This window comes from Notechis scutatus, chromosome 1, assembly GCF_049901735.1.
Source record: "Notechis scutatus isolate UNSWTSFEM ecotype Mainland chromosome 1, rNotScu1.2, whole genome shotgun sequence".
Classification (NCBI taxonomy): domain Eukaryota; kingdom Metazoa; phylum Chordata; class Lepidosauria; order Squamata; family Elapidae; genus Notechis; species Notechis scutatus.
In genome coordinates this window covers 53,425,964-53,452,864 of record NC_142009.1, presented here as the reverse complement: position 1 = coordinate 53,452,864, position 26,901 = coordinate 53,425,964, and the positions used below count along the sequence as shown (strand labels likewise).

General features: G+C 43.7%; 1 protein-coding gene across 7 annotated transcripts in view; it reads right to left on the bottom strand.

The window, feature by feature from the left end:
- Positions 1-26,622, bottom strand: part of MARK1 (microtubule affinity regulating kinase 1) — a 68,781-nt gene extending 42,159 nt beyond the window's left edge. For all 7 annotated transcript variants that reach the window (XM_026682518.2, XM_087964129.1, XM_087964114.1 and 4 more), the window contains exon 1: positions 26,175-26,622. In XM_026682518.2, the coding sequence (XP_026538303.1) occupies positions 26,175-26,225 (51 nt within the window). In that variant the 5' untranslated portion in view covers positions 26,226-26,622. The remainder of the gene's footprint in view (positions 1-26,174) is intronic.
- Positions 26,623-26,901: the final 279 nt, after the last annotated feature.

The following is a 26,901-nucleotide window of genomic DNA, read 5'->3' as shown; positions in this document are numbered from 1 at the left end:
GGAGGGACTTGAACATATGCGGTTTGAACAGCCCCCAAAGGTGGGTTGGTCGGGGGAAGGGCCCTCGTCCTCCGACATCTCCCCTCCATGATGTCAGCCTCTAAGAGGGCTCACTGTAGCGGGAAGATCCCATCCGGGAATCCTCTTCCTCTTCCCTGAAATCACCAAAGTCCCCTTCCTCCTCCACCTGGGCCCCAATCGGAGGAGGGCTGTCCCTCTGAGAGAGTACCTGATCAACTGGGGAGCCGGTTGTGGAAGGGATCTGATTGATAACTAGTCGTGCTCGGAGGCTTGCGGAGAGCAGCCTGATCTGGTCATGTGTTGTAGTCCCTCTGCTATGCCCTGGCGGATGGCTGATTCCATCCAGGCCCTGATGTGAGGTGAAACCTCGGAGGTAGAGGGTTCATCGTGGCGCAGACCAGCGGCTGTGGGTGTAAAGGTGGCCTCGGGGTCCGTCTAGTCGGAGGTCCGAGGGTCGGAAGACCTTGGCGAACTGCGCCTAGGTAGGGAAGAGGGTCTGAGGGAGAGGTTGAGCAGAGGTAGAAGGGGTTGGAGGAGGAGAATTGACGGCTCGGCGGGACTCCCTTGAACGCCGGTCAAACTCTTTTTCCAACGCCTTGTGGCGCCTTAAGGCGTCACGTTGGGCGACCTTGGAAGGTTCCTTGTCCTGTCTAGAGCCCTTAGGTTCCTTGTCCTGCCTGCGCAAGTAGTGGGACTTTGCCTTAGCCTTCAAAGAAGGACGTTTAGAGGGACTGTCGTCTGCCATGTTAGATAACAAATACTAGCAAGGCGGTTGGCTCGCCCAGAGCAGGCCTGGATGAGGCCGGGTGAAGGTGAAGCTGGCCCTCTCCCCCTTTTGGAATTTTTTAAGTACAGAGATAACAGTAAGGTACCTAAGAAATATAGTATGTACAGAAAAATAGATACTCTAATTTGTAATTCTTCTTTTCCTTTGATTTTTTTTTTTTTAATATTTATTAGGTTATTTGTGCCAAATGTATATACAGGTTATTCGTATATATTTATATATCTACGAAAAAATATTATTATACAAAACAAAAATTATTATTATTATATATATATATATATATATATATATATATATATATATATATATATATATATATATATTTATTTTTTTTTTTTTTTTTTTTTTTAAACAATAACCGAACAGGGACTTCGTATATCTCTGTACTGGCCGGATCAGTCAAATAAACGCCTGAGGCCTATGGTAGAAGAAAGGGCCTCTGGCAGCAGGCCTCCAGACAAGAAAAATAAAACCGGAGGGGGCTGCAACCGCCCAAACGGGCTGCGGGAGGCCAACAAGTAATAAAAGAGCGGGCCAGGTGGAAGAGATGGGCAGCTAAGCTTTAACCAAGGCCTGGAGCTCCAATTCACCGCAGCTAAAGTATTTAAAAATGGCGCCCGACCACGATGCGGAGCCAAAATGGCGGCCGCAAGCTGAACCGCCGGGACGCCTTCGGGACGGAAAAGGAGGGCTTTGCTGGTCAGCTCAGCTCCTAGGGCCCCAGGGGCGATGACCCTCCCGATCGGCGTTTAGGGTGGGGGGGAATCCAGCAATAAAAGAAATGCGTGCCACAAGGCAACGCGAGGCAGCGACGCGATCTGATAAGGGGGGTCGCGCTATCGCGCTGCTGAGCCCGCAGCTTCGCCCCAGGGACGGGAAATTTTTCCCTGAAGTCCAGACCCTTTGCGCAGGAGGAGGAAGGAAAGGCAAACCTTATGAAGACGAGAGTTGGAATAGGCAAGAAATAGGCAAGAAATGTACGATCAGCCAAGGAGCTCTCTGAAAACACAGCCTGACTCTTCGAGGCTGAGCAAAAGACTGGGGAGACGCTGCGCAATACCACGTGAGGGGCGGAGCGTTTCCTCATCTAAAGCTCAGCCTGCAAGAAGAGGACTCAGAAGCACATCCCAGTCTCTGGATGCTCCGAGCGGCTCGAGGAGAACAGGGGTCAGCAATGTGCAGCTCTAGAGCCATGTGCGGCTCTTTGGGCCCTCTCCTGGGGCTCCGTGTCGGATGATCACACCACTGGCTGCCCCTGCCTTTGCCCTCCCCTTCCACTACTCACTTTTCACCTGCCCTGAGAAGGGTGACGACAGCGGATGAAGACTTATTCCTTATTCCAGGAGTAAAGTGCTCCTTGACTTGCCTCTTTTTCTGACACTTGCTGGTGCTGGCTGTTGTTGCGGCCCGCCAGCAGAGCTGGTGGCAGACTTGGACAGTAAGGAGGTTGGGGAGGAACATGGGCCAGTCCTGGAGTCTGGGGAAGGTTCTGATGAGTGCTCTGCGTAGGAGGCAGAAATGGGGCCAGGGCTGTCTGACAGCTATCAGCTGCCTTTGGAGTCGGAGATCAGTGGGGCAGAAGATCAGCTGGAGCCTGTTCCCAGTGTGTGCATGTGTAAAGCTGCCAGGAGAAGGGAAGTTAAGGAACAAGGGTCGACTCGGGAGTAAAGGCTCAGGTGGATGGTGAATAGCCCCTCCCATACAGAATAAAAAGGAGCGAAAGGGGAGTGGTGTTTGCAGGAGACAATTAGTCCAATTCATTAGGGTGAAGATTCTTGCCAAGTAATTGCTGTTACAGCGTGGTGTTTGGAAGGTATCGGCCTGGCAACTCTCCAAGCCTGATAAAGGTCAGTAGTTGTGAAATCTCATGAAAGTCTGTTTGCCAGGACTTTGTTGGAGAGGAATTCCCTTAAATCTAAATAAAAGGGGTTTTATCGGGACGAGGAGTCTGTTTCATGATCTTGGAAAGTGCAGGTCAGAATAGCTGCTGGGGAGATGAGCAACTTTTCTCCGCCCAAGACATTGGCTGGGCCACCTACAGCCAATGCTCCACGTCGTAATGGGCTCTGTTAGGAATGTAAGTCACCGAACAGGTATTTGGGTTAGAAATATACAAACCAGGATATACATTTTAAAACTGTATCTTTAAGAAAATGCAAAAATGTAATTGGGTGTGGTTTCTCAAACGGCCATAAGATGGAGCCAGAAACCTGGGTTAATGTTTAGTCTTAGTCTCAGAAGAGAGTGTGAGTGAGTCTTTTTCCTTCTGTTGGAGAGTTTTGCTGTATCTGTATTGACTGCTATTCTTGGATTTGATATAAGTCTGATACTGAACTGGTTTTGACACTGGACTTTGTTATTGGATTATCCCTGGACTGAAAACTGACTGATTTACCTGTGAATGACTTTGGACTGCTTGTTTTGAACTTTGCTTAAACCTTTATTGAAAGTAAAAACCTACATTAACTGTACAGTTGTATCTGTGTGCTGTGTGTGTATTATTCAAAACACTTCTCTCACTACGTCTCCCTGTATGTGCTCATTCTCCTAATGGGGAATTACCTCAACAGGCTCCAGGAGGAGGAGGAGGGGACACAGTCTCCCCCATTATGAAGCGCGCTAAGTTTAAGTGTGCTGCACGAGGCACTGCAAGACCAAGGAGCAGCCATGGAGGCAGCGAGAGCAGCGGCATTAGCCACAGGCAGCCCAGCCAGTGTCTTGGGGCAGAGAGAAAGTAGTGCGTCCCCCATATTCCTCTTGCCGCCTCCAAGGCTGCTTGCTGCTATTGTAGCACCTCGGGCAGCACACTTAAACTTAGTACAAGGTTCGCACAGCACCAATAAGGGCTGGAAAAAGAGGCAAGTAGAGAGGTGCTTCTGAAATATGGAGCAAGTCTCCATCTGCTGCTGTTTCCCTTCTCTTCTCAGCAGGCGAGGAGTGAGTGGGAGGGGAGGGTGAGGGGCAGGGCCAGCCAGTGGTGGGATCATCCAACAGAGAGCCACAGCAGAGGGACAAAAGAGCTTCATTTATCTGGGAACCTGAAATGACTCTTGATTGAAATCATATGGTAAAAAGCACTCAAAGAAGAAGAAAAAAACAACACCATGTAAAAATATTGGCAGTCTTAAACTATGTATTTGAAACAGTTCTTTTTCTAGGCAGAAACTTCCTAAGTGGTCAAAAATTCTTGACTTCTAGTTTATTTATTCCTCATATCATCTAATAGAACAACTTTTTCCCATATATCATATTAATTCAGATCATTTAACACATTTTCCTAAAATGCATCTTTGTTTTTCCATTATCACCTTTCCTTGGAATATAACATGCATTTAGTGGCAACCAATAGATTCCTCTTTTCCTATGCTTTTATAATAAATCATGTGATTTCAATTTTTATTATCTAACAAGCCTTGTAGCCTTTTCATTCATAATTATACCCTTATTTCACTTCCCTGCGTTATGCATGGAAAAACTTTGCAGACCTACAGATATTGTATTTTTCCTTTCTTTTCTTGATTTCAGAAACACACAATGTATCTATTTTACTTGTTTTCATTTCATTTGTTAATTCATGCTATGTATCTTTTATTCGTCTTAAATTCCAAATCATAATCTTCCATAAGCTGATTGCCACCAGATGGACCACAGATATTGACCTTACTCATTCATCATGGTTTTGATTATCTAATTATCTTATTTAATAAGATAGCAAAAATATAAATAAGGGTTTCAACCTTTTAGTATATTTTGGCCTTCATGCCATAAGCACAAACAATGCAGAGTTTATCAAAAGCATTCACACTATGCAAGCAGGTAATTCTAATAGAGGGTTACAAGTCAAAAAACTTTTGCTCAAACCCACCAAGAGATAAATGCAGCATACTGACATACATAAAGAATATTCTGCTTGTTAGCTCCCAATTATTTTTTGTATGGGTTTTGTAAGGCATATTTGTTTCTGAGTATTCAACTTTCCTTCCAATTATGCTACTCTTTGCATTTATTTTTTGTTTTATTGTCTTAATTAGTATGTTGCCTTCAGAGAACAGTTTTGAAAACATGTTGTAAAAAGCCTGGTAAACAAACAAACTTCCTAACTAAGGAATTTTAGTCAGCATACGCAAATACACTTATCTTTAAAGATACACCAGCATGTTTCTTCCCACTTTTATTCAGTTATGCCAGCCTTTCCTCCTTGTGTCATATTTCCTTCATGCGGATGCTGCTCACGAGTACTTTCCAAGGCAGAAATGAATAATGACTACACGACACTTAAAAAGCAAATCATCCTATTTGCATGATGCTTCTACACATACTCTCATCAATATAGTCACAGAAACATTTCACACACAAACTGCTACATCTAGAAATGGTGAAACAAATCCTAGGGAATCCAATAAATCCCTAATCTAAAATCATTGACTTGCAAATATTGACCATAAACAAAAGTGATTACAATAATTTGAGAACCAGTTAGTCTTAGTGGTTAACACACCAGACTAGAAACCAGGAGACAGTGCGTTCTATTTTATGGCTTAAGCATAAAAGCCAATTGAATGACTTTAAACCCTCCCATACTACCACTTCTTACAATACTAGACAACACAGTATCAACAGTAGAGACCTTCAAATTTCTAAGTTCTACTATATCACATGACCTAAAATGGACACCTAACATCAAAAACGTCATCAAAAAAGCACAACAAAGAATGTTCTTTCTGCACCAATTCAGAAAGCTCAAACTGCCCAAGGAGCTGCTGATACAGTTCTACAGAGGAATTATTGAGTCATCTGTACCTCTATAACTAACTGGTTTGGTTCTGCAACCCAACAGGACAGGGACAGACTTCAGAGGATAATTAGGATTGCAGAAAAAAACAATTACTACCAACCTGCCTTCCATTGAGGACCTGTATACTGCACAAGTCAAAAAGAGGGCTGTGAAAATATTTACAGATCCCTCATATCCCAGACATAAACTGTTTCAACTCCTTCCCTCAAAATGACACTATAGAGCAGGGGTGGGCAAACTACGGCCCGCGGGCCACATCCGGCCCGTTGGTCTGTCCAATCCGCCCGCCCTGAAAAAAATCGCTGGGCCCCTGAAAAAAATCGTATTGCCCTGCACCGCATGGCCCCAAAGCTGCAAAACAGTGCGGAGCGCTCGGGGTAGGAAAGAAAAGAACTTTGCAAAGGCCTCGGCTGGGAGTTTGAAATCACCTTCGAGTGCGACCTCTCCGAAGGTGAGTCCCCGCCGATCCCCTTTTTTCCAGGGCTTCCAGGCTTAAACTTTGCAAAGGCAAAGTTTGCAGGAGGAGCGTCTTCCCGCCGAGGAGCGCGGAAGGTTCCGCCCGGCGGGCGGGCGAGCTGCTTGGAGCCACCTAAAGCTAGGCCGCTGCTGGTGGAGCCTTGCCCTGCCTTGGTGCCCTGTTTCGGCTCAGCGGTCCTGCTCGGACTGCACTTTAAAAGCCTGCTCCCAGCACCCGAGCAACTTCCCAGCAACTTGCGCCTTCCTTTTTCCTCGCGGGCGCCGCGCTGGCCCCGAGGCGGGAGAGGGGAAGCCCGCGGGCGGGCGGGCGCTGAGGAGGCGCCCCCCCCCCCTGCGCTGCCCAAAGTTAAGCCTAAAGCCCGAGGCCAGCCAGCTTCGCTCCTTTTCGCCGCACCTGCCCAAGCCGGGCGGAGGAAGCCGGACGGCCGGGTCGCCTCCTCCAACAGCCCGCCCCCGCGGGCTCCTCCGCCGCATGGCTCGGGGCCAGGCGCCCCGTGGAAAGGCAGTGCTGGAAGTGCCGGTTTCAGGGCAGGCAAACTTTGCCAGGCAAAGTTGCAGGCGGGGCTTCCCCAGGCGGGAAGTCGCCGGCGGGTGGGCAGGCTGCTGAGGAGGCACCGGCGGCCTGGTTTCTCTGCCGGCTCGGGGCCAGGCGCCCCCGAGGGAAAAAGCGCAAGTTGCTGGGAAGTTGCTCGGGTGCTGGGAGCCACCGTCGTGGTGAGCGGCTTGTCGGGTGTGTCAGCACAAGATTTTTGCCCCCTTCCCCCTTCTCCTCCTCCTTCCCTCCCCTCGAGGCCCCTGAGTCAGGAGTTGCTACCGCCGGCGCAGCTCGCGCGGCTCCAGTCCCGTTGCCTTGGGAAGGGAAAGGCAAAACCAGGAGCCGCTGAGCCTGAGCCTCCGGTGCCGCTGCTGCTGTTGCAAAGCACTGCCGCGGCTCTTCTTTTTGCCTTTCCTTCCCGAGACAACGCGGGACTGGAGCCACGCGGGCCGTGCCGGCGGTAGCAACTCCTGACTCAGGGGGCCTCCGAGGGGAGGGGAAGGAGAAGAAAGGGGAAGGGGGGCAAAAGGGGGGCAAAAAATCTTGTGCTGACCCGGCCCGTCTGTCAAATTTTAAAAGTCAATGAGGCCCCTGAGCCAAAAAGTTTGCCCACCCCTGCTATAGAGCATACTGCACACCAGAACTAGACACAAGAACAGTTTTTCTATTCTATTCTATTCTATTCTATTCTATTCTATTCTATTCTATTCTATTCTAGCCACTCACTATTTCTCAGCCCATGATGGTTAGGCTCAGGTAACAAATGTATCGGTCAATTCCTGTTGCAACCAATAGATCATCACTCGGTAGGAAATATTCATTACTTAATACATAATAAGAGATATTTGATATTTGAAGATGTTTGAAGAGTGATTTAAGATAAAAAACAAAAGAATTAGTAAATGAAAGATTTGTTTGTGATTGGTTTAATTATTATAGAATTTTTGAAAGATTTAAACTTGATTCGTTTTGGCAGGAACTAAATTTGAATTGGATATCATTTATGTTCTGGAGATATCCCCTGTCTACCTGTATATGAAATATTAATTAAGATTAACCTAGATGATGAATATGTCAAAGAAATACCATGAGACCCTATGCTTGCGGGGAAATGCTATGATTTTTTTAAAGGGTTATATAGGTAATAATTTCCTGGGGAAAAATATAAAATTAAACCAAATTAAATCTGGCTTCTGATTTATGTAATATGTTGTAATTAGAATACACTTTAAAGTTTTTGAATAATGAAAGAAACAGAACACCTGTTGTGAAAGACAAATAAAATATAGTTATTCCATTTAGCAATGGTATTACATCATGCAAAGTATCATTTGTAGTCAAAGAATCTGTGTATTTGTGTATATATAATACATAATAAACACACACATACAAGAATAGTGCCTTTAACTACAAATGTTCAGTAGAGGTTTTCAAGTGCTATAATGGCACTGCAATAAGACATACCACCTATATTCCCTTAAACACACGTTGCTATAACTATGTCTAAATTCCCAAATTCCCACCATAAGCTATTTTATTTAACTATCTCTTAATTTGTCTCCCAAATTAGTTTCATAAATTAATTTCATTAGCATTCCCATCAATTCTCAGGTTTCATAAAAATAGCTGGTGTTCCTACCTCCTAAACTGGGATGCGAACACTGGAACTAGAAATAAGTCTACCTTAGGAATGCATGATCACATTATTGTTGTGCAAGTGATGACTTTGGGATTTTTTTTAGCAAGAATAGCAGGATAAGCTACATTTAGATCCAGAGTCACTGGGTGTTAGGTGACATACAAATTCGATGAATTTAATTTAATCTAAACTACTGTAGCACACTAAAAATGGATAACAATTTAAGCCTTTTACAATCAAACTTTTGTCATAGCTGAGCATTAGCTTTTGGTAGCATATATTTCAGTTTCATATGCTGGACAATAGGTCAGTTCTTTCACATACTACTTTTCCGGAGCCAACAGCCTTCTAGAACTCTGATAGATTTACTAATATTCACTGTTTATATTCTAGTGGAACACTAGACCCTACCAAGTTTCTAGACAGCCCCTCAGGACAAATAATTTTATCTCATGTGCAGAGACATTAAGGCAGCTGAACTGGAATGGTGCTTAATCTTCTATTCAGGCTAAATTCATAAATTACCAACAACACTATGGAATCTGCTATAGTGCAGCTGTTTGCATCTCCATTCAGCTGTTTGAAGAAAGCCATCATAAAGACAAAATGATTTGCCATGGTTATTTTCAACACCACCATCACTGGTAGACAATAAGTAAAGTAAGCAGTTCTTGTCCAGATATTCAAATATTACCATCTGGCTTTGAAGCAGATATTCTACCAGTTTCCACTTTTTTATAGATATGTCCTCTGATCAAAGTATTTTTTATATGTAATAGCAACTGTCACCCATACACTTCCTTCAAATTGAAAAAAGGGAAGGAAGCAGGAGCATCTTCAGTACTATTAAAAAATGGAGTACACAAATCAAATCATTTTTGAAGCAAACTATCAAATTGATTTGAAAAATTTGTTTCCAAGCTTTAAACAAATTTCCAGTACTCATTATTTCCAAACTGAATCTTTCAGGTTGAATCCTTGCACTAATTCTTGAAGCCTCCCTACTTTATTTTCTTATCTCATAAGAAAGGGTAAAATTATTTTATATGTCTGCACAACAATGAGTGAAGTCTCTATAACTCATCCTGTCTACTTCTAAGCCACTAGAAATTGATATACCATGCTAACAGAGTGATAATGGCACACAACTGAATATAATAGCCTTTCCAGTCAGAACATAGGACCATCCTTTCTTCTGGATTTTAATAGATGGACTTACATAATTGATGAAGCACTTACACATTCAATAGACAATTACTTCAGAATATTTTAGCTCTATAAAGAACATTATGTTTTATGTTAAAACTATAAGCTGGAAAGGAGGTGGGGGATGGATGGATGGGATGGGTGTGTGTGTGTGTGTGTGTGTGTGTGTGTGTGTGTGTAATGTTTTCTTAAGTTTTCGCGGGTACTTACATGTATGGTATTCAGCTTTGTTCGGGTATTTTCCCACGTCATTATAGTTGTGCTTTTAAAGTTGCAGCAACGTTTCGGCAGAATCTCATCTGCCATCATCAGGCTTCTGTATTGTGTTTGTCTGTGAGTCAGACTTTAACAGTGGTTTCAGTTTTAAATTTGGGGCTAGCCTACTGCTGTGCCAAAATGGTTTTTTCTTCATCCTGATTGGTTGGGAGTCTTGGTCTGTGTTTATTGGTCTTGGAGTTTGCTGTGTTCTGCTTGATTGGTGTTTCTAATATCTTCTGTCTGTTTTGTGGCTTTTTTTGTGTCTTGATTGGCTGGCAACATTGTGTTCCTGTATTGGAGGCTTTTAGTGCAGCTTGGCTCCGAGTAAATGGACGGCTATCATTTGTTAGGAAGCTAGGTTTCATCTGGGTGCCTGGTTGGGGTGTGTTTGAGCTGGAGGTATCAGGGGGGATCTGTTTGTGCCCAGGTGTTTGCCTGGCTTGTGGTGTGGAGATTTTTTTGTTTGAAAGTGCAGGCTTCCAGATAATTGACCGTTGGTGGTGTCATCTCTTCTATTCATGCTTTCAGGTCTTTTTTCAATCTCTATGGCTTCTCTGATAATTCTATGGCTGGGGTTTTCTATAGTGGCTAGGGTTTTGGTGCCATTGAAGTTGATGCTATGACCTGTAGCTTTCATGTGTTGGACTAGTGAGGAAGTGTGTTCCAGCTTTTTTACTGCATTTTTGTGTTCATCCAGGCGGGTACTTATTCTTCTATTGGTCTGTCCAATGTATGTGGCAGGGCATGATGCACAGGGGACTTCTTATATGCCTTGGTTTTCCAGGTCAATTTTATCTTTGGGGTTTCTAAGGATGGCTGCTATTTTTCTGTCTGTTTTGAAGGCAGTCTTGATGTGATGCCTGTGTAATATCTTACTGTACTACAGACAAAATCAGTAAGATTCATTTTCTAGGTCTCCCTTATGTCTTAGTGTGTTTTTGTGGATCAGGCCTGTGATTTTGCTTTTGTGGAAGCCGTTGGCTGTCAGTACTTTAGTCAGGGTGCATAGTTCAGTCTTTATGTGTGTCTTGTCTGCCAGGAGTTTGGTTCTGGCAATTAGTGTTTTGACCATGGAGTTTATCTGTGCTGGGTGGTGGTGGGATTGGGCGTTGAGGTAGCGGTTGGTGTGTGTTTTCTTCTGGTATATGGTGTGTCCTAGTGTGCTATCTTTTTTTGTAGATTAGTACATCTAGGAATGGCAGTTGTTTGTTTGTTTCCATTTCCATGGTAAATTTGATTTTGGGGTGTGTGCTGTTTAGGTGTGCTAGGAAATCGTTTAGGTTTTCTTTTCCATGGGGCCAAATAACTTTTCCAGGGAAGCCATCGAAATAGAGAAACACCCCCATAACATGAATAAATGGGATGATACCTCCCACCTACCAGACATCTGGAAACTAGCCCTTATCAACAAACAAGTCCCAGCCACAAAAACCAACATTGGACCCAAAACAACACATGATGCCACCACCAATCTCCCTCACCAGACTCAAACCCAAACCCACCCCATAGACATAAGGCAACCACCATCCAGAAACCAGACCATGGCTGCATCATCAGCTGCCACATACCCTGACCCCTAAACCAAGCAAATGGACACATGCCATGAACACATAGCCAGGCCTCCAACTCGGAGCCAAACCAAAACCCGGAATGTCACATCATAGCCACCAGGATATCGTATCACGGAACTCAGGAGGTTACACCACAAAACCTCAGGATGTTACAACACAGCCAACGACCCAGGAGATTACACCACAAGACCCAGGATGTCAAAACAACAGAACTCAGAAGGTCATCACACAGGCCATTACCCAGGTCATGACAACACAGGAGGCTGATAGACACACAGCCAATACCTCAGCCATACATGTTCTTACGAAAAAGCCAGCCAATCTGCAAACATCAATTCCATCAACCAATCAAGAAATGACAACACATCCAACTTCCCCACCAATATTTATAGAGACGGCAGCTCAGATCACGCTTTGCTCACACAAGCACGGAGCCGAAAGCATCAGCCTGAAGATGGCGAGTGGGACCTCGTCAAAATGTCGCCAAGATACTCTCAATCTTACACAGGAAAAGACCTGAACACACGAAGACCTGCATACCTGTACCCATGAAAATCTACAAATCTATACATAAAACTTCCAATAAAACAAATAAAAACACAAAATATGTAACAAAATAACATTAAAAAGACATAGCGCTAGGCATGAACTAACTTGTTATCCATACAACCAAGAGCTGGGCTCTATCCCATGCTGAGGGCTCCAAGCTTTTAAGGCCTTAGGAAAAAACAACAGGGACAGGACATTTTAACCTCAGAAGGAATGATGTTCCAAAAAGTGGGTGGCATAGTGGAAATCTATGTCCAACTCTTATATCTGATTTGCTATGTCTAATTCAGTGGTTTTTCACTTGTGAGTCAAGAATTTAAAGTGAGTTCCCAAGCCTTTTAGGGTGGAACACCACAGACCTGTTGATAAACTGAAAGTTCCTTCTGCACAGGGTTCATGATGAGCTGAAAGCTGACTCAATAGCACTACATAGATTTTCAACAAAAAGAGGTGAATTTGAGTATACACAACCTTTCTGCTACCTTTGAGAGTCATCTCTTCTACCACAAACTCCAAATTTTCAGCATTTATAGGCCTTCCCTTCTTATTGACTCACAGTGGCCTTGACTAAAAATTCTGTACTGCAATATAAATAGGTTTGTTTCCCTGTACACTTAATTATTATGTCTTGCTGTACACTTAAGTCATTATGTGATACAATGGGTGTGTTGTATGAAATCTCTGGTTGCTGTATGTAAAAAAAGCAGAAAAGGTGAGTAATCTAAGTTGTGAATATAGCACTAACTTTTTAAAAACCAATTTGGACTTGTATAACCTCAAAATATGGTAAAGTAACAGTACAAAGAGAATATTTTGACAAGTTTCACATTTCTTATTGATCATGGAATTGTCAAGCCATAGTGTGAAATCTGGGGTGAAGTACTAAGTAATGAATAACTAAACTAGAAAGATCTAAAAAGGCACCTTGAAGCTGAACACAGAACTTTGATGGCAAAAACAGAGCTTTTAAAAAATAACTTAAATGACAGTGAGTTGACAATCTAGACTATATAGATAAAACTATATATTCTGCACAGGATGCTCTTGTTCTTACATTGCCTGGCAAACTGAGAAACAAAATTTTAAAATCTCCCATGGTTTACAACCATGATGAATATAAATTCTGGGAATGAATTCAGCAAGGAATAGGCATTGGCTTACACTTGAATGCAGTTTCTCAGCATGCCTTGGGATAATCCACACATATGGGTTGATTCAGCCTTTCTGCCCAAAGACTGAGTCATCAATCTTTGCCATGCCTCTTCCTGTTGGGGCAGGAAGCCCCCTAGCCCCAGTCATGACAAAGGCGTAGCCACCTGATGATCTTCTTTTATGGCGTTGGCTCTGCCTCCCACCTGGACACAGGACCAGGGGGGAGTGGATTATCCCAAAGCATGTTGAGAAACTGCGTTCAGGTAAGCCAACGCCTATTCTCCAACATGCCTTTGGGATAATCCAGACATATGGGACATACCAAAGCTGGCAGTCCCTATGGGCGGGAAGAAGTCTGGTCCTGTGCACTCCCATCTGTATGCACTCGCTGTAGCACTCTTCTACTGAAGGCCACCTCTGCTGAGGCGTATGTGTCCAGTCTGTGGTGCCTTACGAATGGAGATGGGGCAGACCACATCGCCGCCCGCAAATGTCCTCAAGTGAGGCTTGTGTTGCCCAGGCAGCTATGGTAGCTGCACTTCTGGTCAAGTGGGCTGTTACCCGTCCATGTGCTGGAAGAGCCTGGGTCATAGAAGATGGCTGAAATGAAACGAACAGGGCTTCAGTTTTGCGATACGTTGATGTACGTTTGATGCATCTGCGAAGAACTCTCTGAAAATCCAATTTGTGCCATCTGTGTTCTTTGTCATGCGATGGAATGGAGCAAAAGTCAGGTAGAATGACTTCCTGAGCCCTGTGGAAACGAGAGTTTACCTTTGGGATGAAGGAGGGATCGAGGCACAGGACAACCCTGTTGTCGTGGAATGTGGAGAGGTCTTCCCTGACTGAAAGAGCTGCCAATTCCGATATGCGCCTGACCGATGTGATGGCCACTAAGAAGGCAACTTTGAAAAGTGCAGGCTTACAGATTGAAGAGGTTCAAACGGTGCCTAAGTAAGAGCTTGCAACACTGTAGACAGGTTCCAAGAAGGATATCTGTGGACTGTTGGTGGTTTGAGATTAACAGATATTTTGAGGAAGGAGCGGATGACTGAATTTCTGAGATATTTCCTGAAACAGATCTGGGTGGAGACGCCACTAGATGTTGTCTACCCTGGTTCTGCTCAGGTAATCTGCCTGTACATTTGCCGTCCCCAATATGTGCTCTGCCTTGATTGATAACAGGTGAGCTTCTGCCCTGATTTCTAGTTGCTCTGTTTCGGACATGAGGGCTCTGGAGTAGGCCCCTCCCTGGCAATTGACATGTGCTTTGGCTGCTACATTGTCCGTTAGGATCAGTACGTGTTGACCAGTCACTGTGCTTTGAAAGTGTCTGAGAGCCAAGTGAATGGCTCTCAGTTCTAACCAGTTTATGTTGTGTTGAAGGTCTGCTGAGGACCATTGTCCCTGTACAAGCTGGGACTGTAGATGGGCCCGCCCATCCTAACAGGCTCGCATCTGAAATGACTGTTATGCAATTGGGTTCCTTGAATAGAGACCCCTTGGTGATCGCTGGGAAAACTCACCATCTGAGGGATCTGAGAACATCCAACTGTAGTAGGACCCTGACGTTGGAGGTGCTGGTACCTGCTCTCTGGAATGGTAGAAGGAACCATTGGAGAGGTCTGGCGTGCAATCGGGCCCATGGTACTATGGCTATGCACGAGATTAATTTCCCCAGAAGTTGGGAAAGCACCGCTAGCTGCTCGCTCCGCTGTGATCTGAGTGACCAAGGACTTGATGCTGTCCTGACGCTCCTAGGATAAATAGACCTCGCATAGAATGGTATCTATCACCGCGCCCAAATGAAGGAGGTGGGTGAATGGTATTAGCTGCCTTTTCTGAAAATTGATGGAAAATCCATGGTCCTATAGAACCCGGATTGTGTAATTCAGGTCTGACCTGGCTTGTTGGCTGGAACTGGACTGGACAAGGATGTCGTCCAGATAGCATTGGACGTGCACTGGGATTGTTCTGAGGCGCGCGGCCAGCGCTGCCAGCACTTTTGTAAAGGTTCTGGGGGCTGATGACAGTCCAAATGGTAGGGCCTTGTATTGATAATGGCCCCCTGAATAACAGAACCTGAGAAACCTCTGATGGGAGAGATAGATAGGAATGTGGAGGTAAGCCTCCGTCAGACCGATGGACGTTAGATTGCCCCCCACCCCCGATGCCTTCCAAGATTGACTGCAGAGATTGCATTTTGAATCTCTTGTACTCTAAATGAGCATTGAGCTTTTTGAGATCCAGGATCACTCTCCACCTCATCCCCAGAGGACTTGGGAACTACGAATAGAATGGAGTAAAACCCATGCCCCCTCTGGACCTCCGGTACTGGCTTGATGGCCTGGATGTCCAGCAGATGCTGGACCGCTGTGTCCATAAGCTCTTTCCTTAAGCTGTCTTGGAGGTTGGGCAACAGGTAAATGTCCTTGGAGGAATGGACAGAAAATCCAGGGTGAGATCGAATCACACTGTTTTCAGGACCCAGGAATCAGATGTGATGGTCTCTCATCAGTCTGCAAATAGGGCCAGCCAGCCGCCGATGAGGGGAAGGGTCCGGCAGTCATTTGGATCAACAGTAGGGACGACCGACCTCCTGTGCCATGAAAGGGCCGTTTAGATTAAAACTGCTGTTTGTTTCTATCTTGAAATCCTGATCTATCAGTGGGTCAATCTGATCTGGGCTGGTAGGATCTTTGGAATTGCAAGAATTCCTGACCTGAAACTGAAGTACGAAACGGCTGCCTACAGATCTTGGAAGAAGTCCTCCAATCAGCCCTCCTCTTAAGAGAGGATAATACCTTCCTCTTATCTTTGTTCTTGACTAGGAAGGGATTTAAGGCCTCTCCAAATAAGGAAGAACCCATGTAAGGAGCTGAGGCCACTTTCCATTTGGTTCTAGCATCTGCTTGCCACTGTCATAGCCACAGCAAACAACAAGGTAATGGTGGAGGCCAGAGCCCTGGAGGAAAATCGGGCTGCATGCAGGAAGGAGTCTGCTGCAAATTCAGTGGCCGCCACCAATATGTTGATGTCCTGATGCATTCTGATTTCCTCGGGGAATCCTAGCCTGTAATTGGCGGAGCCAGAGAAGGGATGTCCTAGTGAAAAAGGAGGTGGCCGCAGCTGCTTTGACCATGCAAGCTTTGGCCTAGTGTGTCCTACGGAAATTTTATTCTGCCTTCTTGTCCTCTGCCTTAAGGGCCTCTGCTATGTCACCCAATATTGCAGAGGGAGAGATCAAGAACGCCAAAGGTTCATCCAGAAGTTGAAGTGACTCAGTAAGGAGAGGAGCCATACTGAAAAAAAAAAATTATCATTACCCCCTGAGGTGGGGAAGGATCCTGGCTGTACCCATTGTCTCTGAACTATATCCAGAAATAACTTGTGACAAGGAATCTCCTGTTAGAGAACTGTGGGTTCAGAAAAAAACCTGCCGTTGGGCCCAAGTATCAGGTGAAACAGTTGGGTGGTATAGTGGGTGGAGGATCAATTTGGACAGTGGTCCTAGCCTTGTGGAGGGGAGATTTAAACAGCCCCATGAATGGGGTTGCATCAGGTGATAGGTCCTCATCTTCTGAGAACCCCTGCTCTCCCTGAACTTCCTCCTCCATCCCAGATGCCCTGCTTCTGATAGCGTGGGCTGGAGAAGTGTCCCTCTGGTGTCTAGGGAATCCCATGGAGGCCTGCTATTGTCCTGGCTGAAATGGCTGAGGATCAGATCTTGGGGAAGATGAAAGTTTCCTCCCCTTCAGGGTGGAGGCTACACTGTGAAAAATGGCCTGAGCAATAAGGGCCTTAAGGTCCTCTGATAATTCTGGGGCCAATCTATCTGCTAAGCGCATCCCTGCTGCAGTTGGAGTAAAAGTGGTATTCCAGCCCTGTCCCTGACCTGTAAATCTGCAGGGCTAGGAATCATGCAATCAAAAAGAAAGTTTTGGGTTTGGATTTCCTCAGCAGATGGGATAAATCCTTGCTCCCTATCTCCTTCTGGTGACCAAGGCCTGGAAGCTGCAGGCAATTCCTGTGCTAATGGCTGCTGAGAGAAGGAACTGCCAGGCTCTGGCTGGAGGGAGGAGGAATACTCTCTGCTTGCTTCTGAGCCCTGGAGAATTGCTTTCCCAATGCTTTTTACCTTTTTTCTTTTGCTCTTGTGGGTTTTCTAGAATAAAGAGCTTTTGCCTTTATCTTGTTAGCAGCCTCTTTACTTGCAAATCTGGCCTTCCTGGGACTCTGCTTGGATCGTTTTGCACTCGTGGGCTCCATGCTGCCTTGCTAGGAGGAGAGCTTTCTCGATCCTCCAATCCTCTTGCCCGGATGGGAATTCAAGCCCTGGAAGCCTTTCCTGGGCTGTGGCAGTGGCGGCCCTACCAGTCTCCTGGATAGCCTGCACAATTCGCCACACGGTCAAAATGGCCACCGCCAGCCCCGAAAATCAACGGTTAAGCACAAAAGCGAAAGCGGCTGCTCTGGAGCTACCTGGTTAAGCCTGGGTACACAATGGCGCCCGGGGGGCAATCGTGGCTTCAGCATCCCTCCGGGGGTGGGGGATTGTTTTAGGGCTCCCCCTTGTCTGCCTGGGCTGTTAGGCCAATTAGTAGTTCAGGGGGCTGCAAAAAAAATGGAGCAGGCAGAAGACCCAATTGTTGCCTGTTAGCAATGTTTTGTTTCTTTTTAGGGAGTTTGCAAACTTTTGGAAGAATCCACACTTAAACTGCAGCTTTCTGTAGAAATCGTTAGAGCCAACCTTTGCCACATCTCTATAGGGCCAAGACTAAGTCATGAAAGGGGATAGGGGGCTTCCTGCCCTGACAGGAAGAGGCGTGGCAAAGATTGATGACTCAGGCTCTGGGCAGAAAGGCAGAATCAACCCATATGTGTGGATTATCCCAAAGGCATGTTGGAGAAATGGAATAGTTACCATTGTCAAATAACACCTTGAGTATATATATTTACAGTATGTAGATAATGAAAAAAAATACTTTTCAGTCATACAGCCTATGGAACTCAGTAAATTGAATATTTCAATACAAGATCATAAGCAGTGATTGGTCTACTATAACAGAGAAAGTGACCACTTTGAAAGGAAAGCAGAAAATATGGACTAAGAAAACAAAGGAAAATAAAACTGCTTTTTCCCCCAATATAAAACATGCTTTTGAAAATGCTGAATTGTCTGACATAAAGAGTATACAGCCCATTTGTTCTTGACATTGAAGATATGGTTGATGACATTTCGAGCACTACTAACCTACAAGAACAGCTTATCGAGATTCAAAACAATGTCACATTGTGCTATGTGAAAAAAGAAAGAAAAAAAACCCTGACTAGAAACACTGAGTGCACTTTGGAACAAAGTGAAAAGGGAAAAAACACCCAACTCTAAAAAATGAGGTTCATTAAAGTTTTATTTCCCTTCCCTACAATACATTTGTGTAAAGCAGATTTTCTGCACTTTGAATGACAAGAACCAAGCTTTGAAAATGAACCAGAGCATGACAAGTTGCAGACAAGAGTCAGAAGACACACCTATTGCTAAGAAAAGATGGAAACTTTAGTCTTTTACAGGAGCCAAGGGACAAGAATAGATTTTATAGTTTTTAATGCTTTTAACATTTATCATGGTTTTAAGTATCTATTATTTTATATACACACGTATTTTATTGTTAAGCAAATCTGGCTTCCCCCATTGATTTTGCCTGTCAGAAGTTGCCAAGCACCCAAAGTCTGATCACGTGACTGTGGGGCTACTGTATTGGTCATAAGTGTGAGAATTCATGTCACTCATAAGTCACTTTTTTCAGTGCTGTTGTAACTTTGAGCATCACTAAACAAATGCTTGTAAGTCAAGGACTACCTGTATGGAAACTTTACTTGATAACTGCTAGCATCTCCTTTAGCAACAGTGGTATTTTGTATACCTGTTGATCAATCCATCACACGAGTTTGATGGTATTTTGGCTGATGGTATTTCTCTTTATAGAATTGCTTCAACTCACTGTTATACTTACATTGATTCCTTGTTTGACAGCATACAATCTTTTATTAAAATCAGACTCCAAAACATGAACTATCTGTTGCGTATCCTATACTCATTTAAAGTTCAAGTCACAGACAAGTAACTTAACATTTTCCTATGGAATGTTTGCTGGTATAATCCAAAATCCACCATTTCCTCAGGGACTGCGACCTGTCTAGATCCTTAGAGAACAAAGGGGGTCCCACACGATACTCCCAATCCTGCAGAATATTTCTCTAATCTAATTGAGGCTACAGACTGAAAAGCTGAGGTCTCAAACTGGGATAGTAGGTTTCTCATATTTAGCCAGAATGAAATACTGCATTTTAACAAGATAACCTAATTCTAACCACGAAACACAGGGTTCAACAGCCAAGGACATAAAACTACAAAGCTGTTCAAACCACAAACAGCATCTGAAAAGAACCCTCAAAACAAAAATAAGCAAGATACGATAAGGCTCTAAGCAGATCACAAGATGCTGCTAATATAGAAGCAACTCTGCTGAAATTGACATTTGACTACAACTGAATTTGGAGTGGGAGCTTGCTTTCCCACTTACTGCAATGACATTTTTCATTAATGTAAACAAACAAACACCACCCCCCACTTTCAGCTCAGTTGCGGGCAAAGCATTATTCCACAAGCCTGATGGATCATTCATATAGTCCTGGGCAAACTGGAATGTGAACTAATTGTTTCCTCCTTGATGCAAAGCCTTTATGAACCCCAATATAGATAATGCAAAAGTAACTAGCAGATTCATTGCAACTTCTCAAGCTCTTGTATGCTTTGCTGCTATAGTAATTTTTGCTAGACAACTTTGGAAACAGAAATGTTTTCTTCATGTGTACATTTTCTGTATGACTGGACTGATGGAAGCTAAAGTCTTTGGCAATACGCATCAACAATCCTCTTCTAGGGTCTCCAGCAATTTCTTTTGACTCGGGTATCATTTACTTTCACATGCCTGTGTTGTAAGGACTGGCTGAGGCAAATGTACCTTTTCCAGCAAAGACACTGCATTTGATCAAGTTGGATAGTGGTTTCTTCAAAGCCTATGAAGATTAAGAATATAGTTTTGAAAACAAAGATAAACAGATACATATATTCAGTTCTCTGAGAAGAAAACAATCATCTCATTGGTTCTTAAGACGAACAAAAGAAAAAGTTGAGAAAACCTGTCTGCTAATAAACTGAAAAATAAACTGGGTTCTAAAGTGAAAGCATTCTAGACACTGAGATTTCTGGAACTTTATCATTTGCTTTTTCAGTAAATCTTACTAAACAATGCAGTGAAAATCCTGCTTTAAGTTGAGTTGGATCTCAGTAGCCTGGTAATGGGTTCAATAAAGACATGACACAATTGCATGTTGTTTGTTTAACCAGAATCTCTTTATCTATTAATAGAACTTAGATAAAGCTCTGATCACATTGTAGGTCATCATGGTACTGCAGGATTATGGATAATTCTAATGAGTTCTCAAATTTTATCTCATCACTGTAGCAGTCTCCTTTTTACATTTTATTATGGTAGCATAAGAAGAAGCTATTAAAGCTGATCATCTACTAACCCTGCAGAAGTCACAGTATGTTGAAGTTCCTGTTTCTGACCACCTGCTGTAGCTAAAAGCATTGACTAAAAATAGAAACATAGTAATAATCAGTAGCAAGACAATAATCAAGGTGTAACAGATAATATAGTTTAGGCAATGTTTGCTGCAGAAGCATAAAAAGAGCCAATGGAATATGTTATTATAATAGTGCACTAAAGATAGGTGATTCTCCATTACTGCTTTGTCTAAACCTAAGAACCCAAGAACACAGTTAAGGAAGACATGCCCTGCCCTCACAAAAAGTAATTTTCTACCTCCAGATGATACAGCAGAAATTAACACAGGTCAATCTTAATTAACAAATAATATTCTTGTGATTTTCAGCCAAACTGAAACTAACCATCTATATTTCCTGATTAAAAAATACAACAATGTGTCCTGAAATCTATTAACTGAAAATGTCCAATGCTGCCTCAAATCAGAGGTAAGTTAGTAATTCTTAAGGCAGAAATGTAAACCATTCAACTCAGTCTTCTTTCTCAACGTGTGGTCAGCAGTATTGATTCATCAATTCAGATGGTCAGATACCTTGCTGATGAATCAGAGCTCAGCAGTTACAAACAATAGCAAGATATTGCTACCATATTCTATCCCAATCCTCAAGAGCAGGGGTGGGATACAAATATTTTTACTACTGGTTCTGTGGAAGTGGCCAGGTGGGTGTGGCCATGTGGCTGGTTGAGTGTGGCTTCTTTTTTTGCAGCAGCAGCAGCAGCAGCACCTCCCCCCGCGCTCCAGTTTTTTGCCTCCTGGGCCTCAGGGAAGCCTCCTGGGAAAAGCAGCAAGATAGCGAGGGGGATCCCGGCACAGCTGATCGTCGGCACAGCTGATTGTCGGGAGGAGAAAAAAAAAAAAAAGAAATACTGGTAGCTGTTTTTTTATTACTGGTTCGCCCAAACTGCCAGAACCAGTAGAATACCACCACTGTTCAAGAGCTTGAGGTTTACATGTAATGAAGCAAACAAAAAACGTAGAGTTTGCTCATAAGCCACCTCTCCCAAATTTATGAAATATTTTTTATTTATAATAAAACAAAAATGGAACTACTCACTAAGGCAATCCCTCTACTTCATAATTAGAGCTAGCCTTGAATGTTGCCTACAAGTATAATAAATTATGGCTGTAAGCGGGAATGGGGGAGTCAAAAAAGTTAAGAGAGTGGTGGTGGAGTCCTTGGGAAGGACTTGATAACTGCCAAATCCAGTCTAAATATCTGGCTGTGTAACTAGCCATAATTTATTAAATCTATATGCCACCCAACTCTCAATGACTCTGAAGTTGTCCTATCACACTTTGTCTCCAACTGCACATCTAGGAGATAGAGAGACTGGTTCACACAATCCACACATCTCTTATTGAGAAATTAATTCAGTGTCCCATATTAATTAAGAGACATAAGAAATACCATGATTTATTATATGAAAAGTAACAACTAAATACTGATTTGCTGTAAATTAATATGTAAATTCACAATTCATACCTACTAGTCAGAGGTATACATGATTTTAATAGCTCACCAACTTTTTGTTTCTTTCATGTTTTTAAAAGTAATTTAAGTTGAGAATACAGACCTTGGTAGAACTTTCATTAAACTTAGTGGAACTGACTTAGTATACAGGTAATCCTCACTTAACTACAGTAATTGGGACAGGCAACTCCATCACTAGGCAATTGGTAAAGCGTAGTGTCATGTAACTGTGCCTGACATACAATGGTAGTTGTGGCAAATTACAGAGGAAAAATTGTGGTATTTTAATGTGTGAGATGGATCCATTACTTCTGGTAATGGACTTTACTTAACGGCTAGATCTCTAGAGCCTCCTGCAAACTTCTCTGGTGCTTCCAAGTCCAGAAAACAAAACCCATTTCCAGAAAAGTAGATACAGTGGAACTAATTTTTACATTATCAAAACAGTCTGAATTCTATCTACATTCTCATCCATACACAGGAAGTGAGATGGGCTACAAGCTGAGAAAACCTTATTATACTAAAATTAGAGGAATGTAATATAAGTTAAAAAGTGGCTACATAATCAGTTAATCAAATTTGATTTCCTACAGCAACAATACAAGCTACTCATATGAAAGTGGGCCCAATCTACAGAAGTCAACAAAGTGTTGTTGAACATTTAAAAGTGAAACGAACAAGTTCATTTAATACAAATAAAAGTTCCATTTAATATGAGTAAATGTCAAATGTAAGCATTCTCATATCCCATGCCAGGCACATAAAAAGCACAGCCCATCAAGTATCCTTTTTGTGGTCTCCAGAAGCCAACTGGATGATCATGCAAAAAATCTAAGGCCTTTTTTATATTTCAGACAGTTTGATTTGGGCTTAAAGGGGCAATAAGCCTTGCTTAAAGCACCTCCGATAGCCCTTAAAATTCCTTAAACTGTCTCCCAAAATGGATCCTAGCTCTATCCAGTTTGGGAATATGACAGTGATAGTAGTACTGTATTATATCAATATCACATTACTCTCCTGTACCTTCTCAACCTCTATCATTTTGTAATCCCAGGTAAAAAAACAAAACCTGCCATCTTTTTATTATTGAAATCTTACACAGAAGTTCTAGCTTTCTCCCTAGAATTTCTATGCATTACTGTTAAAATAAATGTTGAAATAAAATATTTGGAGTTGACTACCAGAATCCAAAGAACATTCATATGAACACTAAATATTGTTTTATTTAATGAGCTCATTTTAACTATTATAAGAGGAACAACCAAACAGTAAAGGACTGTCATCCATACATGGAATAAAAGAAACAAAACAATCAACTCAAAACTTTAAAATCCAGCATGCAAAATGTCAAATACAAGCAATCAATGTAAAACATATTTTCTCCCCTATCTTTCAAATCACGGGTTGGCTGAAAATCTAGAATGTTGGCACTTTATCTACAAATCACATTCCTTTTGAAGTTAAACAGATTTTGCCTCTGGAAGAGTTTCTGATAGCCAAGAGCATTGTGTCTAGAGAAACTATTATCCTTCATTTTTCTTTGCAGAGGTTGCAGTGAGTGCAGACAAAGAGAAATCAATTCTTCGAAATCCTATTTAAAAATATCAATACCTTTCTGGATAATATTTAGTGTAATAATAATTGTAAAAACTTGAATATAAGAATATTCAACCGGGGAAAGGACTACAAATTAAAATAAAGAATATTTTAAAAGCAACTATAATTACTACAGTATTTCAATTATTTTATCAATTGCTGACTCACTCTAGGAAAATTATATATGGGAAAAGAGACAATAGCAACCATACTTACTTCAGATTTTAATTCATTAGAACAATCTAACCACAAATAAGGAAATTAAATAAAAATTCTAATACACAGTGTACAAAAAATGCTAGGGTTGCTAAAACAGATACCCTTGGTTGAAGCTTATTAGAGAAATTAAATAATCTTTTTCAATATTCTAGAGTTGCTAATTCATGTTTTTCCCTAATCAATTTTACCCTGAGAACCACATTCATGACTTGTTTGTCCTGCACTTACTCAAATCCAATTACCCACTAACTCTATTCAATCCACAGTGAAGGAACTTTCAGAGACCTTATTTATTTCTAAAGTCTATCACCTGTTTCTCATTGCAACCATGCCCTCAAGTTTCAATGCACAGAAGCATCACATTTTCAAAAGTAAGAAACTTACCATTAATTAGAAAGACTCTTAATAGTTTTAGCCAAGTTGGTAAGCAACAATAGTTCTTGCTTCGTGTAAAAGTTAATTTAAGGCCAATTTTTGCTATTTTATGTACTTTTTGGGAGGAATATTATGAACAGATATTAAGTATTGACTCCTTTCAACAATATTTTTTTAGTTATGCTGAGTGACGATAAATGTATACTTCTATGCACAAAAAACATTTACACATCTTTCCTGCCATAACTTCTTTTCCCTATAATGGAAATGGGAACGGATCCTTACACTGCATTAAAAACTATTGTTTTTACTTTACACGTGAAAGTATTAGCTAAGCCAAACGAGATCAGAATTATTGAGGTATCGGCAATAAGATATGGTAGGTGTCCATACAATTACTTCATACATCATTCTGATTAAAAGAGTCTGGAATTCTTTAATTACATTGAGCCAGTGAAAGCAAAGCTAATTTTACAGTCAGCATTTCCTTTCCTTCCCATCATTGCTGCCACACACTTTCCCATTAACTGCAACTATTCAAATCAGAACTGATAAATGGTGCCTAACATGCTGTCAGTGATTCCAGAAAAGAATGAACAGAGCTTATGTTTGCTTAGAAAAATAAGCACCATCAACAGTGATGGCATATTTCATATGAACACTGTAAAACTATGGGTCGATTCAACTTTTACTGCATTATTGCATCTCAAATGTCCTTTCCCTCTCACTTGTAATAAATTCTGACATATTACCAGAAACAGTATATAATGTCAGATTTTATACAACCTGGATATTCAACTTATCTTCCTTAAGTCAAGCAACTATTAACAATGTGAAATGGGCATTCCAGTCATATTTCTGCTACCCCAAGTCTAACATCTTGCATCCTTGAGTGTGTCTGTGTTTATACACCACCATTTAAAAATACTTGCATGTATTAAGACTTTTTCATTCTTGTTTTCCCCTATTGTACTGTTCCTATAACAACCATCCAGTGAAAACTAACAATTCCTTTTTATTTCTGAGGCTGTTATGTGAGGGCAGCATCCAACAGTAATTGTTTAGATGAACCTATATAGGAATGCTGCACAAGACAAAAACAAAACTAAGTCCCAGAAAAATTGTGTGTGTGTGGGGGGGAGGAATCTTACTCCTTGCTATGGATGATGGATTGACAGAGCAGCCCTACTTTTGGAGGTCACAATATAGGCATCTCTGCTTGGCCTAGAAGATCCGGGCTGGCAGACACAGAATAACAACTGGATCCCAAGAGGATCCCAAGGGGAAAAAAATGGATGCCCATTCCAGTGGGTAATCAGTACTAGCAGAGGCATCGAGAGATCCGAGCAGAAAGTTTACCTGCAAGGTTACCTTCTGCCCAGATTGCCCGTTCCTTCCCCACCTCCTGCTTGCCCATGGACGACCGACTATCCAAATCATCTGGAAAGCTTCCACGTAAATCGAGACTGGCAGGCCAACAGCAGAACTAGACACACCAGAAATATTTCCCAGCGGCTGCACTGCGGGGGGAGGAGGGGGAACCGGAGTCTCGTAGCACGAAGGAAGGACAGAAAGTCGCCCGGGAAAAGAAGCCGGCCCCGGGTGTGGCGAAGGGAGGGGAGGGAAGCATCCCACCGAGGCGTGGCTGCAGTACGAGGTCGGGGGCGGAAGGGGGATCCAGAGAAGGCCTCCCCGGAGGGGGGGGGGGAAAGTGGGGGTGTTGACCCTTCGCCTGAGACGAAAGAGGCGCCGGGCGTCACCCCGAAGAACACCTCGGTCCTCTCTCGGTTTCCTCACGAAAGCAAAGCCGGGGCTTCGCCCTCGGAGCCCCTCGACTGGCCGCGCGAAGGAAGCCCCGGCCGCAAACTCAACCCCCGGCTGCACTCACGTTCTCCGTGTCCCGCTCGTTGACGGTGGGCAGCGGCGTGCGGGTGGACATCTTGCGCGTGCGGTTGCGCCGCCCTGCAAAGCCGGCCCGGGCCAAGACTGGGAAGGGCCGGCCCCACGACCGCCTACCGGCCTGGCCACGCTCCCCGACCGCCTTTCCCGCTCCGGGCTGGCAGGCCTCTGCGGGGCGGTTTCTCCGCTGGAGCTCTTTAGCGAGGCGAAGGCAGCCCCCTCTTAGACTCCCGGAGTCCCTGCCATGGCTTCTGGGTCGGCTGCCCTCGCCGCCGCCCCCTGGGCCGGGATCACGGCGGCGGCGGCGGCGGCGGCGACTCCTCCTCCCGCTGCCGCCACTGCGCGCTCAGGTGAGTAGCCGGCCGCGCTGCGCAGGAGAGCCGGAGCTCTTCCCTCCCCGCATCCGGCGGCGGCGGCGGCGGCGGCGGCTGCTCCTCCCCGTTCCCCTCCTTCCTGAGCCGACTGGGGACCACGGCTGGCGTTGAGCGGCCCGCGAAGGACGCGGAGTCGCAAAAAGCAGCCGGTCGCGGGCAGTGCGGAGAAAACGCTAGGGGCGCTTCAGCCGCGCGGCTCTGCGGAGAGGCTCGCGCCTTCATTCATTGCTGAGCCTCCCTCCCGCCGAGCACGAACGCAAATCCACACCTCCCGCCCTTTCGGGCTGCTCCTCCTCCTTCTCTTCACGCTGTCGAATTCCGACGGAGGAGATTTTCCGGCCG